Here is an 11178-nt window from a genome sequence, read left to right as displayed (position 1 = left end):
CCTTCTCTAAACTTGTCCCTGATTGGTGGAAGTAACATTGAAGCTGATTGGACACCCCTCCCCCTCCCGCCTCCGTCTGTTTCTGCTGCTGCTGGTGTTGCCATGATGATGATGATGGTGGCATCTCCCCCCACCTCTCTCACACACACACACAGAGACAGAAAAGGATGGCTTGAGGCTGGAAAACACACACATGCTGCTCTGCCGTGCGTCCGTCGCACTGGAACCTGGTGAGTTTCTACCCTCCCGCCTTTTACATGACCCCGCACAGTGACGAGATACTGGGTGAAGGAGTGATGATGGAGGGATGATGATGGAGGGAGGAGACAGTAGCATCTGTAGCTTGTCCCTGTGCGACATCCGGCCTGTCTGCGTGTGCGCATAAAGTTAGCATCTTGAGCGCTAAGAGTGACAGCAGCTATGCCACTGGAATTACATGATTATGATGACATTGTTAATTGCAAACTATGCTGACTGTCACTTTACAATATTAGAGAAAGGATGATGACATACTGTAAACGCCCACCATCAGCGCGGCGTAGGGACCGAGCCCTGCTGTGAATAGCAACATTTTTGTAATTACCTTTATCAACAGTTTAAAACGGTAAATGTACCACAAACTATAATGCCAAATTTCAATAAACTAGCAGTTGACAGAACAGTAGTGCCTTGAGACACGGTACACATCGATAAGTTAGATGAAAGCTTTTGTTTGCACATTTGTTTTTGTTTTGACTTGAGATAAAAAAATTGACTTAAGAGCATTGTATGGTTACACATAAAAAAAATCATGTTGTTTAATTCGACTCCCACTTGAAGGAGAATTAAATGTTGTTTGTTAGGAGAGTTCACTAGCTGAATGCTAACAAAAAATGTAAAATGCATTAGATGAGCTAATAAATTTAGCATCATTGTCGCGGTGTTTTAACCCTTTTACCTTTCCTGATATTTGAACACAAATAGTAACAAATGTCGTCTGACAATATTACAATACTCACAGGCATATTTTCTTTATCCTCTGCAAAGATCAATTCAGATTACTGACACTTACTGAGTTACGAACAGTAGTTGACTCTTTTGCTTGTGTCTGTACTATACGACTCTTCCGAAGGGATTAATGTAATTTCTATTCATTTAAATGAGGAAAGAGGCTTTGAGATACAAGTGACTTGAGTTATGAGCAGTTGGGGGGGTGACACAAAACGAAGTGAATTTGTCATTCAAGGTGCCCCTACAAATGCAAGTCTGCTGCAGGAGACATCCAGTATATAGCGGTATGTGCATAACTGTAACATTTTAGGATCAAAGGCTCCACTTTTGGTCTCCATAGCAACCACAGCATCACCCTCACTGAAGACACCAGTGTGACCTACTTAAATGTTCTCAAAGGGGGGGCCTTTCCGTCGTAACCGTCTTCGTCTCCTTTTCGTCCGCAGGATGCCAAGTGAACTGAGTGCAACGTTGTCTGTTTTTATGTTTGACGCTTTAGTTCGCTGATGCTCTGACAGCCTCATGGACTGAGGGCGCTGCGGACAGAGACGTCCCTCGACCATCACGCCACGCCAGCCGATGGCGGCGCATCAACACTCTCCAGACAGCAGCAGTGAGGAGTGCACCGTGCTAGAGGCTCCGCCCACTAAGGACACCTGCCCGCAACATGGCGGCAAGGTGAGGCGGCCGCGTGGCCACGTGATGCAGCGCCGTCGCCATCCTTGATGCTGTGTCGTCCGCAGGTGTCCGACTATTGTTGTGCATGCACACGTGCGCTGTGCAGCGAGTGCGTGCCTGAGCACAGCGAGCACACCAGGGTGCCTTTAGGCGAGGCCTTGGAGCAGCAGCGGCGCACCTTGGAGGCGGGCATGAGGGCGGCTCATGACAGGTGAAAGGAGATCGTGACTTGAGTTATTGTGCCTCGGACTCAAGTTCATTTATATTGCCGAATGTGAAACTTGGTTGGCTAAAACTTACAACGACTTTAACTTGGAATTCATGACTTGATTGAGACTTGACAAATCTTGTCATAAATATAGTGTGCGATTTAAAAAAAAAAAAAAAAAAGTTTGAGTAGTACATAAGAACCTGGCTAACCACCAATTTACTGTATATGAAGGCACCTCAAGAAGTACCGCTCACGACGGGAGCTCCGATGATGTCATTACAGCACTGATTGCAGAAACAGATACTGAGCGCAACGTGGCCAATATGTGGTTAAATATGTAACCCACAAATATTAACTGCATTAACCCGACTCTGGAAAGTCAGAGTGCGTCTTAAAAGTATCTCAACATTCTATTGGGGTTCTTAAAAAAACCGAACAGGCACTTGCCAACTGCCTCCACTGTAGTAATACTGTAATTTGACCAACAGAGGGTGCTGTGGCTCTGTGTTAGTTCTGATTTTTTTGGAGCGATGCCCCAAAGGTAGCCTGGTTATGCGCTGCCTCACTTCCTCTCATGTCTTTGAACAGGAAATATGCAAATGCTGCTACTTTGATGAAAAATAAATTTAAAAATGAATCATGTATATTATTGGATTAAAAAGAAAGTCAACATAACAGAGAACTAAATTTGATGCAATTACAAAGATCAAGTCATAACTCGTCCTGCTTGGTGACTTGACCTAACTTGCTTGATTTTTGTCACACTAACTTGGAACTTTGAAAGTTGAAGGTTAAAGGGACACTTGATCCAAATGAACATTGGCACTTATTTAAAAAAATACATCACGAATATTCACATCACTAAAAGACTGTCGTAATTTAAGGGCTTTTTTTGTGATGAGATTTATGAAAAATTGGCACGCCTCCTTTTGGAGCTTTGCTGGTTATTTTTCCGTCTCAGCCGTCTATATCGCCGCAGCAAGGCAAGCATTATTATTTTGACATTATTAGGGACGTATTTATAATGCCTTTGAATGAACAAATTGTGATTGGTCCTCTGGGAAGGAGGAGAGGGGGTGTGGCCTTGTAAATTTTCCAGATGTTATTTATTCACTGATTACTCAAAAACAAATTCATAAAATAGAAAATGCAAGGTAATATCATTTACCTGATAAAAGAATACATAAATTGAGACTGTTTTTGAAAATTGGACCATGATCCCTTTAAGACACAGGATTTAATTAAAACTGGATTTATTACTTGCCTCACCAATCAATATTCCACCATCTGATGTGAATCCGCTCCATTATTAAGCGACCACAATCAGATAAGATTGTGATTGATTTAATAAAGTGACTCAACATGCCCAAGATGAAATGACTTGAAATTTACAAGTGTGACTTGGTCCCAACTCTGTGACGTGGACACTTTGAAAAGGACTTCTGGAATCACCAGACGGTGTTGTGTCCTCCAGATTACCGCAGATTTCAGCTGCCGCCGTGGTGGTGGGAGAGATGGTCCAGCAGCTGACCAATCAGAGGGCGGCCATCGAGGAGGACATCCTGTCCAGCTTCGAAGACCTTCACAAGCAGCTTGACGTGAGGAAGAGTGTTCTTCTAATGGAGCTGGAGGTGACCTTTGGCCTCAAGCACAAGGTGACTGAAATGAAGCAAAGCATTTTGGGTAACCTCGTAGCAAAGTGGTTCTGAAACAGGGGGTCCGCGAACTGGAACTACTGTTGTCCTGTGGTGAGCCCAGGTGCTCCAGTCTCAGCTGGAGAGCCTCCTGCAAGGAGAGAACGCCGTGTCGTCGGCCTGCACCCGTGCAGAGGAAGTCTTGGCGACGGAGGCGTGTGCTGGTGGCTTGGAAGAGGAGCAGGACCTCAAGGGGAAGCTGGAGGAGCTGGCCAGACGAGGTCTGTCTTGCCAGCCGGAGGAGAACGACCAGCTGGACCTGGTTCTGGAAACGGACGGACTGCGCAAGTGGATCCACAACCTGGGCACCATCGTGACCACCAGGTACGAGGCTTGCAACTTCGAGATTGGAGTGGAAATATCCCAGAAAAGTAAAGAGCAAGGGTGGGCAAACGTTTTGATTGGCGGGCCACAATGGATTCTAAAATTTGACAGAGGGGCCGGACCAGGAGCAGATGGATGGAGTGTTTTGGTAACCTCACCTCATTGGAGAAAAAAAAAAGCGTTTAATTCTAAATGAAAGTGAAAAAAAGCATTGAAACAATATATATATATATATATATGTCTTTGAAAAACCACAATATTTAGAAAATAAAACAATTAACAAGGTTTATTCATTTAATTTTTTCAAGTTCGGCGGGCCGGATTAAAACGTTTAACGGGCCGCATATGGCCCACGGGCCATAGTTTTCCCACGCCTGGTCTCGAGGGAAAGCGTTAGTCTTTCAGGAGCAGTGAGGCTCAACCCGAAGCCGCTAGCCGGTCTGATTTAAATCCACATCATCCTCTTCCTCAGTGCCGTGGCGAGCCAAAGCGAGGCCATGGGCGCCGGCTTGGAACAGTGCATCGTGGGACTTCCATCCTCTGTCACCATAGTAACCAGAGACAAATCCGGAGGGGCTTGCAAGAGCGGAAACGCCATCCTGTCAGCTGAGGTTGAGAACATGGCCGCTAAGTCAAAGTGTGGGCGAGGCTTGCTGACCTTGTCTTTGTCTCCGCCCCCTCCCCCACCCTGCAGGTGTTCACGCCCGACGGCAGCATCGTGGACGGTGAGATCGTGGACCGCAAGAATGGAACGTACGAGTTTGTCTACGTGCTGCCTAAAGAGGGCGACTTTTCACTGGCGTTGCGTCTGTACGACCAACACATTAAAGGAAGTCCCTTCAAGCTGAATGTTGGCACATCACAGGTGGGCGAAAAAACACGGGAAAGACTGTGCGGGTGTGCTGAAAGCTATGCAGACGCACACTCCTGAGAGAACCTTCAGTCTTGTGCGAACATGTCCAATCCTAATCTTTGCCCTCCCCTCCAGGTGTCGCCTTCCACCACCACGCCCTCCAACTCTGCGGCCAACGCCACGCCCTCCACGGGCTCTTCGGAGGGCGCCAAGAGACGGGGCAAGTCCCCTGGTCAGAAGAAGAAGGGCTCCAAGAGGGCCAGCAGCGCCCTGGGAACACCGCGCCGCAAAACTCAGAACCCCATCGAAGACGACCTCATCTTTCGGATCGGAACCAAGGGGCGGAACAAAGGAGAGTTCACCAACCTTCAAGGGGTCGCCGCAGCTGCCAGCGGGAACATCTTGATCGCTGACAGCAACAACCAGTGTGTGCAGGTGACGCCACAATTGTTTGGTGGAATTTTGTCAAGTTGCTGTTGTGAGGGCGTAAAAGGCTGCAAGTCAAAATGGATACTAAATCAGATTTTGTATATTGGGCCTTACTGTCATCAACTCGTGATCTGATTGGCTATCACAACTGTCTGTCAACTGTAAAACCTGAATTCTGATTGGATAAAAACTCTAACCTAAAAATTCAACACTCGGATATAATATGATCATGATTTCTTCATTATGTTAGGCTAGCAGAGAAGGCCTTGAAGGCCTTGACCGCCAACCACTGGTATATTCTAACTTTAACCTTGAAAAAAAAATCGATTATTAAATTGCGATCACAATATTCACAGTGCATTGCAGTAAAAAAAAATATTATTCAAAATCATTCAGCCTTACATTGTTCTATTGTTTCCGGTGTTTCAGGTGTTCTCCAGCCAGGGAGAATTCAAGAGTCGATTTGGGGTGCGTGGGCGGTCGCCGGGGCAACTGCAGCGGCCCACGGGCGTGGCGGTGCACGCTAGCGGTGACATCATCATCGCCGACTACGACAACAAGTGGGTCAGCATCTTCTCCAGTGATGGCAAGTTCAAGGTGGGTGTCGATCTCGCACGTTTGTGGAAATGCACGTCATGAATATCTGAGTAAGACACGATCATTCTTGCGCGTTCAATTGTCTTACTCGTGAGGACAAAGAGTGGACTCGTTTTAACTGTCAGTTATTGTAGTACGGTGTCACGCCACATGGTGGCGCTTCTTGAATTTATTATGTCAGGCGGTCCCTTCTTTCTTCCTTGTTCTTCTTCAGCACGTTTTTGCCGGCGCTTTTCGACCGTTGTGCTCTTGCACAGACGCTTTTTTTTACGGGGTTGGTGGCCAACAATTTCTATGAATGAGGCCGGCGGGTCGAAGCCAGAGATCGCGGCTGGAGGGCGGCGACTGATCGGCAAACAAGGGTCAAGTGCCCAGCTTTGGTTATTAATTAAACAAGTGTTTGTGTTTGCTCCTTCGGCTCGCCCACAACACGTCCATGGCGATTCGCCACCTTAGGTAGTACATGGATCTTAAGCTAACGTCCTCATGGTAATGTTGTCATGGTAACACGGGCGAACAGGCCAAGCTGGGCTCAGGCAGGCTGATGGGACCCAAAGGCGTGTCGGTGGACCACGAGGGTCACGTGATTGTGGTGGACAACAAAGCGTGCACGGTCTTCATCTTCCAGCTGAGTGGAAAGCTCGTCACCAAGTTCGGGAGCCGCGGGAATGGCGACAAGCAGTTTGCAGGTAAGGTGCGCTGGCCGGATCACATGACCCACCCGGCGACTTGACCTTTACGTGTTTTGTGCCCCCAAGGTCCGCACTTTGCCGCCGTCAACAAGAACAATGAGATCATCGTGACCGACTTCCACAACCACTCCGTCAAGGTAGCGGGCTGCGCCTAATCGAAGCTTTGCTCTGTCGTAGACAGAGTCAGGACTTGTGTCCTGAAGTCTTAGAGAGCTAGTTTCTCCTTGAGACCCCCTACAGTGGAAAAAGAGGTTTAAAAATATAAAGCTTTGTGATATGGAGATGGTTGCCTAAGAGTGCGTTATTTCCACCCACAATTTTGGAGACCGTGCACCTGAACTAACTTTTGTTTCCTCTCAGGTGTTCACACCCGAAGGAGAGCTGCTCCTCAAGTTCGGCTCCAACGGCGAAGGCAATGGACAGTTCAACGCCCCCACCGGTGTGGCTGTGGACACCAACGGGAACATCATCGTGGCCGACTGGGGCAACAGTCGGATTCAGGTGTGCTGTCAAAAAAAAAAATTAAAAAAAACTTCACTCGTCCTCTTTGCAGTCAAACGAAAATGTCCTCGCTGAATTCTGTTAAATCAGGTGTTTGACGGCAGCGGTTCTTTCCTGTCCTACATCAACACGTCGGCCGACCCCCTTTATGGGCCGCAGGGATTGGCCCTGACCCAGGACGGACATGTGGTGGTGGCCGACTCAGGAAACCACTGCTTCAAAGTTTACCGCTATCTGCAGTGATGGCAAGACAGAAAAAAAAAAAGAGGCGACGGCTGCCATTTTCATTCCAATGAGGTCAAAATTCGTTTAACATCCCTTGGATGCACAGCCAAGATGGCGGATGTGAGTGATGTCCTCGGATCGATTTGATGTCATTTTGTGATCGTTCAATTTGGGTATGTATTCCACCTCCCAGCCTCCTGGGGGCAGTTAAGTGCTAACTTCCTTAGCATGGATGGCTAAAGGGCAACGCTAGCAGTCCACAGTGTTGTGACTCGCAGTGTCCCTCCCCCCTCCCCTACAGGGACAGCACGGTGACCAATCATCCCTTTAAAGCGACCATTTCAAATTCGACACTTTCGCGTTAGCGAAGGAATGAATGGGCGTGCGTGCTCACCAGCAGCGACATCCAGGATGAGTGGGCGGAGTCAGCAAATGACGTCAAACTTAATTAGCAAACTCATGAATTCATTTCATGGCATTCTTACTTTTGATTGTGTTCCATTGTGTGCATTGAAATTCTTAAGTGCCAAAGCGTTATGTTCATTTCTCAAAAAGACTGAATGACCGACACGACTCACAAAAAGTTGGCTTTTTTAGTTTTTGGCTGACATTTTAGGATGAACCTAAAATGCATTGCGGAACTGTAAAAAAAATGATTGCTTAAAATAAATGCATAAATGAACCGTAATGGTGACGGTGTTGTCTTTGTGTTAAAGAACAGCAATTTGTATAAAGTTAATAAGCCGATGCTGTATATATCCTTGAGAAGCGGAATCTGTGCCTGGCAAGTTTATATCGCATTTTACGTTCATCCCGAGATAGCACCCGAAAGCCCAACGTTCATAACTCTTTGTGAGTCGCACATTTTCTTCGATATTCACTAGTCAGAAGTCAAAATGTGACGCTAACTAACCGCTGTATTCGAAGCTAACACGCCAGCACACACCGCAAGCTCAGTGCTTATGCCTGTTTTGAACTATTTCCCCACCAAAATTGTCATTAGCATAGTTTACTCGCATGTTCCCCCACCGCGGCTAATAGTAAAGTGGTACGAACAAGGCTGGCATCATGAGTTTATTTGCATGTGGACCAACTCAGCTAGCATTATTAGCATGTTCATTGTGTGGCTAACACTTTTTTATCTTATTTATCTTTTTTATTTTTTTACATCAGCATGCTCAAAGAGTTTTGCTAATGCTACCATATGTAGTTTCTACACCGCACATCATATTTTATTGATGCGTTTTTTGTCATACACATGATTCATTAATCCTCTGCTATTCGTGAAATGCGAGTAGCCTAATTGATGTCTCCACCCTCCCTGTTTATAGTTGCTATATTCATAGTTTAAATCTTAAATGCTCCACAAACTATGACGTGAAAATCATATCAAACGTATTTTACAGCCTTACCTTTAAAAATAAATCGATCTCAAAAGAGCAAAAAAAAAATCAATCAACACCCATGAATTTAGTTGCGCTAACATGCAACGATGTTAAACAGTCGAAATGTGTCATCTGTGAATTTTTGAATGGTGAATATGCAGGGGATTACTCTAAATGGATTGCATCGTATTTCCATAAATAACAATTTCCAGAGAACCAGCCTTGTCGACCAAAGATTGATGGGGAAAAAGTTACCAAACCAGCTTGTCATGCTATCCATGCTAACAGTCAAATCAACGCCAACGAGGGATGTTTATGTGCTATTGATTGTTAATCAGTTGTACACGTGAATGTTTCCTGTCTGCATGTCCATTCGATAATCAATAAATGACTTTCTTCATTCATTCGGGGCTGCGATTGTCCCTTCGTGAGACGGGATGCCACCTTCAGGGCAAGTCCAGCATGGCGTGCTGCTCCAGGATGCGCTGTGTCGCACCGTGGACCCTCTGGAGAGCGCGGATGATGACGCGCAGGACGGGTTCCGCCTCGCGCTGATTCTGCGCGCACACCAGTTGTAGGAAGTAGTCCCGGTCCGGGAGGGCGAGGAAGACCAGCTCTGCGCCCTGCCGGAGTACCCACGAGTGGTGGGGGGCCAGCGCCACCTGGTAGGCGTCCCTGTGGGGCATAAGTGGCAAAAGTGTTCACGAGACGGGCAACAGCAGTTCTGATTCGACGAAGGTGATGGCGTCATCTGCCGGCACTTCTGCCAAAAAGTGTTGTATCCATGCCTGCTGAGCTCGCCAGGCGTCTTGAGGCGTCCGTGCTGGTCGGGCGTGAGCGTGAGGCCGTCCAGCGTCAGGGCGAGCCACAGCAGCGAGCGATGCAAACGAAGCAGCGTCCTGCAGCCCGAATCGGTGCGGTGGGAAAAGTTGACCAGGCCTGCTTGCAGCTCCGCCTCCACCATGGAGCGCACGGAGCGGTATGCCTACGAAGGGAGCACACGCGGCCCTTTTAGGCTTGCTGTACACTTGACCTGACACCCGACATGTTTTTGCTTATGCGCTTTAACAAAGAATACAAACAAATGAGTGAAGCCCCTATTACTACCCTTTGCAAATCATTTAGGCAGCCAAATGGTTAAAACCCCCATTGCGATAATCTGCAACCCGTTTAAGCAGCCCCTAAAGGTGCCCCTGCAACCCATCAGGTGTCAATTGGATTCAGTTCCGAACGCTACCTTGTGGAACTGACTGGCTTGCACAAATGTCTGCAACTCATCTAAGCAGCAAACATAATGCTACATCAGATGGGTTAAGTCCCTAACATGACCCTCTGCGATCTGTTTAGGCAACAAATCTCCTAAAACAGGTGTCGGCAAACTGCAGCCCGGGGGCCACATGCGGCCCTTTAAACGCTTGAATCCGGCCCGCCAAACTTGAAAAAAATTAAATGAATAAACCTTGTTAATGTTTTATTTTCTACATACTGTGGTGTCTCAAAGACATATATTTTGTAGTAATCCTTTTGTCCATTTTCATTTTTTTTTTTTCTCCGATGAGGTGAGGTTACCGAAACACTCCACCCATCTGCTCCTGGTCCGACCCCCCTGTCAAATTTTAGAACCCATTGTGGCCCGCCAATCCAAAAGTTTCCCCACCCCTGTCCTAAGATGACCCGCACCAACCCATTTAGGCAGCACACTGGTGCTACTGTGCGCATTTTGTTGAGACAACAAAATGGTCAAGCCGCAACTATACTAAAGTCAAAAGAGTTGCAGACGGTTGTCAAATAATAACTTGTTGCAGCCCCACACACACTTCGCATCTTGAGGTTGCCCATCCTCAGCCCCTCTCACCCCTCCCTTCGGCCCATGCGAGCGAGCCAGCTGTCGGATCAGGTCCATCTTCTCGTTGACCTCCTGAGAGAAGAACGAGACCACGGGTCCGAGAGACTCCATGAAACTGTCGACAGAAGAGAACGTGGTGAGTCTCCGTTCTCGCCGTGCCGTGTGATTGGAGCGTACGTGATCAGCTGATCCCAGCTCTGCAGGTACGGCTCCAGGAGGACATCGTCGGCAACGGAGACACTGGATGTCAAAAAGCGCAGCAGACGTGACGCCTGAAACGACTGGCCGGGGCACTCCTTGATGATGGGCGGGGCTGCGTCAGGCCTAGCCAATGGTGGCTGAGGCTGAGAGAAGAGGACTTTACACCAGGAAAAAAAACATATATAAACACAACCTAGGTTCATTTGTACCGTTTTTCTATGCGTCTGACATGGGAAGTGTGCAGGCCCGCAGTCTCCATTGCCACCCTGAGCTGCGGAGTGTGCAGAGAGCATTAAAAGCGCCTACCGAAGGTCAACGGAGCAGGGCGGGGACGTTCTGCAAACCATTCGAGTGACTTACGGAGCCACACAGAGCTGAGGAATAAAATCAGCGCCAAGATGGCCGACAACAGCAGGCAGCGAAGCAGCGCCGTCCGTCCAAGCGTGGCCATGGCGACCACTCACGCAAAAAGCTTTAAAATACACACACAAACACATACATTGATCATATTGTGCACTCTGTGACAGACACACAATCATCACCGAATGCACT

General features: G+C 47.6%; 2 protein-coding genes across 2 annotated transcripts; one reads left to right on the top strand and one right to left on the bottom strand.

Annotated features, from left to right (window-relative positions):
- The first annotated feature begins 84 nt into the window (after positions 1–84).
- Positions 85–8983, top strand: trim2b (tripartite motif containing 2b). Its single transcript, XM_088295067.1, has 13 exons — positions 85–230; positions 1490–1668; positions 1734–1879; positions 3354–3534; positions 3638–3897; positions 4370–4508; positions 4592–4762; positions 4886–5185; positions 5609–5776; positions 6297–6465; positions 6535–6605; positions 6829–6969; positions 7060–8983. Exons 2-13 carry the CDS (start codon positions 1570–1572, stop codon positions 7210–7212), a joined length of 1998 nt encoding a protein of 665 aa, XP_088151193.1. The 5' UTR covers positions 85–230; positions 1490–1569; the 3' UTR covers positions 7213–8983.
- gltpd2a (glycolipid transfer protein domain containing 2a) lies at positions 8873–11147 on the bottom strand. The gene is made up of 6 exons (XM_088295078.1): positions 10987–11147; positions 10836–10897; positions 10603–10769; positions 10435–10540; positions 9368–9564; positions 8873–9254 (listed from the first exon to the last, which is right to left on the bottom strand). Exons 1-6 carry the CDS (start codon positions 11075–11077, stop codon positions 9026–9028), a joined length of 852 nt encoding a protein of 283 aa, XP_088151204.1. The 5' UTR covers positions 11078–11147; the 3' UTR covers positions 8873–9025.
- Between the last annotated feature and the right edge of the window lie 31 nt (positions 11148–11178).

The sequence above is a fragment of the Idiotropiscis lumnitzeri genome, chromosome 4, assembly GCF_059441095.1.
Source record: "Idiotropiscis lumnitzeri isolate Australia: NSW breed Sydney's pygmy pipehorse chromosome 4, RoL_Ilum_1.0, whole genome shotgun sequence".
Classification (NCBI taxonomy): Eukaryota; Metazoa; Chordata; class Actinopteri; order Syngnathiformes; family Syngnathidae; genus Idiotropiscis; species Idiotropiscis lumnitzeri.
The sequence above is the reverse complement of the archived record's forward strand: the minus strand, read 5'-3'. Positions and strand labels throughout refer to the sequence as shown.

Bases quoted from the DNA above. Each gene is read 5' to 3' on its own strand.
- trim2b (XM_088295067.1), top strand. From the start codon at position 1,570: ATGGCGGCGCATCAACACTCTCCAGACAGCAGCAGTGAGGAGTGCACC. The intron at 5,186-5,608 runs GTGACGCCACAA...CCGGTGTTTCAG, and splicing joins GCAACAACCAGTGTGTGCAG to GTGTTCTCCAGCCAGGGAGA. The intron at 5,777-6,296 runs GTGGGTGTCGAT...ACGGGCGAACAG, and splicing joins CCAGTGATGGCAAGTTCAAG to GCCAAGCTGGGCTCAGGCAG.
- gltpd2a (XM_088295078.1), bottom strand. From the start codon at position 11,077: ATGGCCACGCTTGGACGGACGGCGCTGCTTCGCTGCCTGCTGTTGTCG. The intron at 10,770-10,835 runs GTACAAATGAAC...CTCTTCTCTCAG, and splicing joins GTCAGACGCATAGAAAAACG to CCTCAGCCACCATTGGCTAG. The intron at 10,541-10,602 runs GTACGCTCCAAT...TTCTGTCGACAG, and splicing joins AGCTGGGATCAGCTGATCAC to TTTCATGGAGTCTCTCGGAC.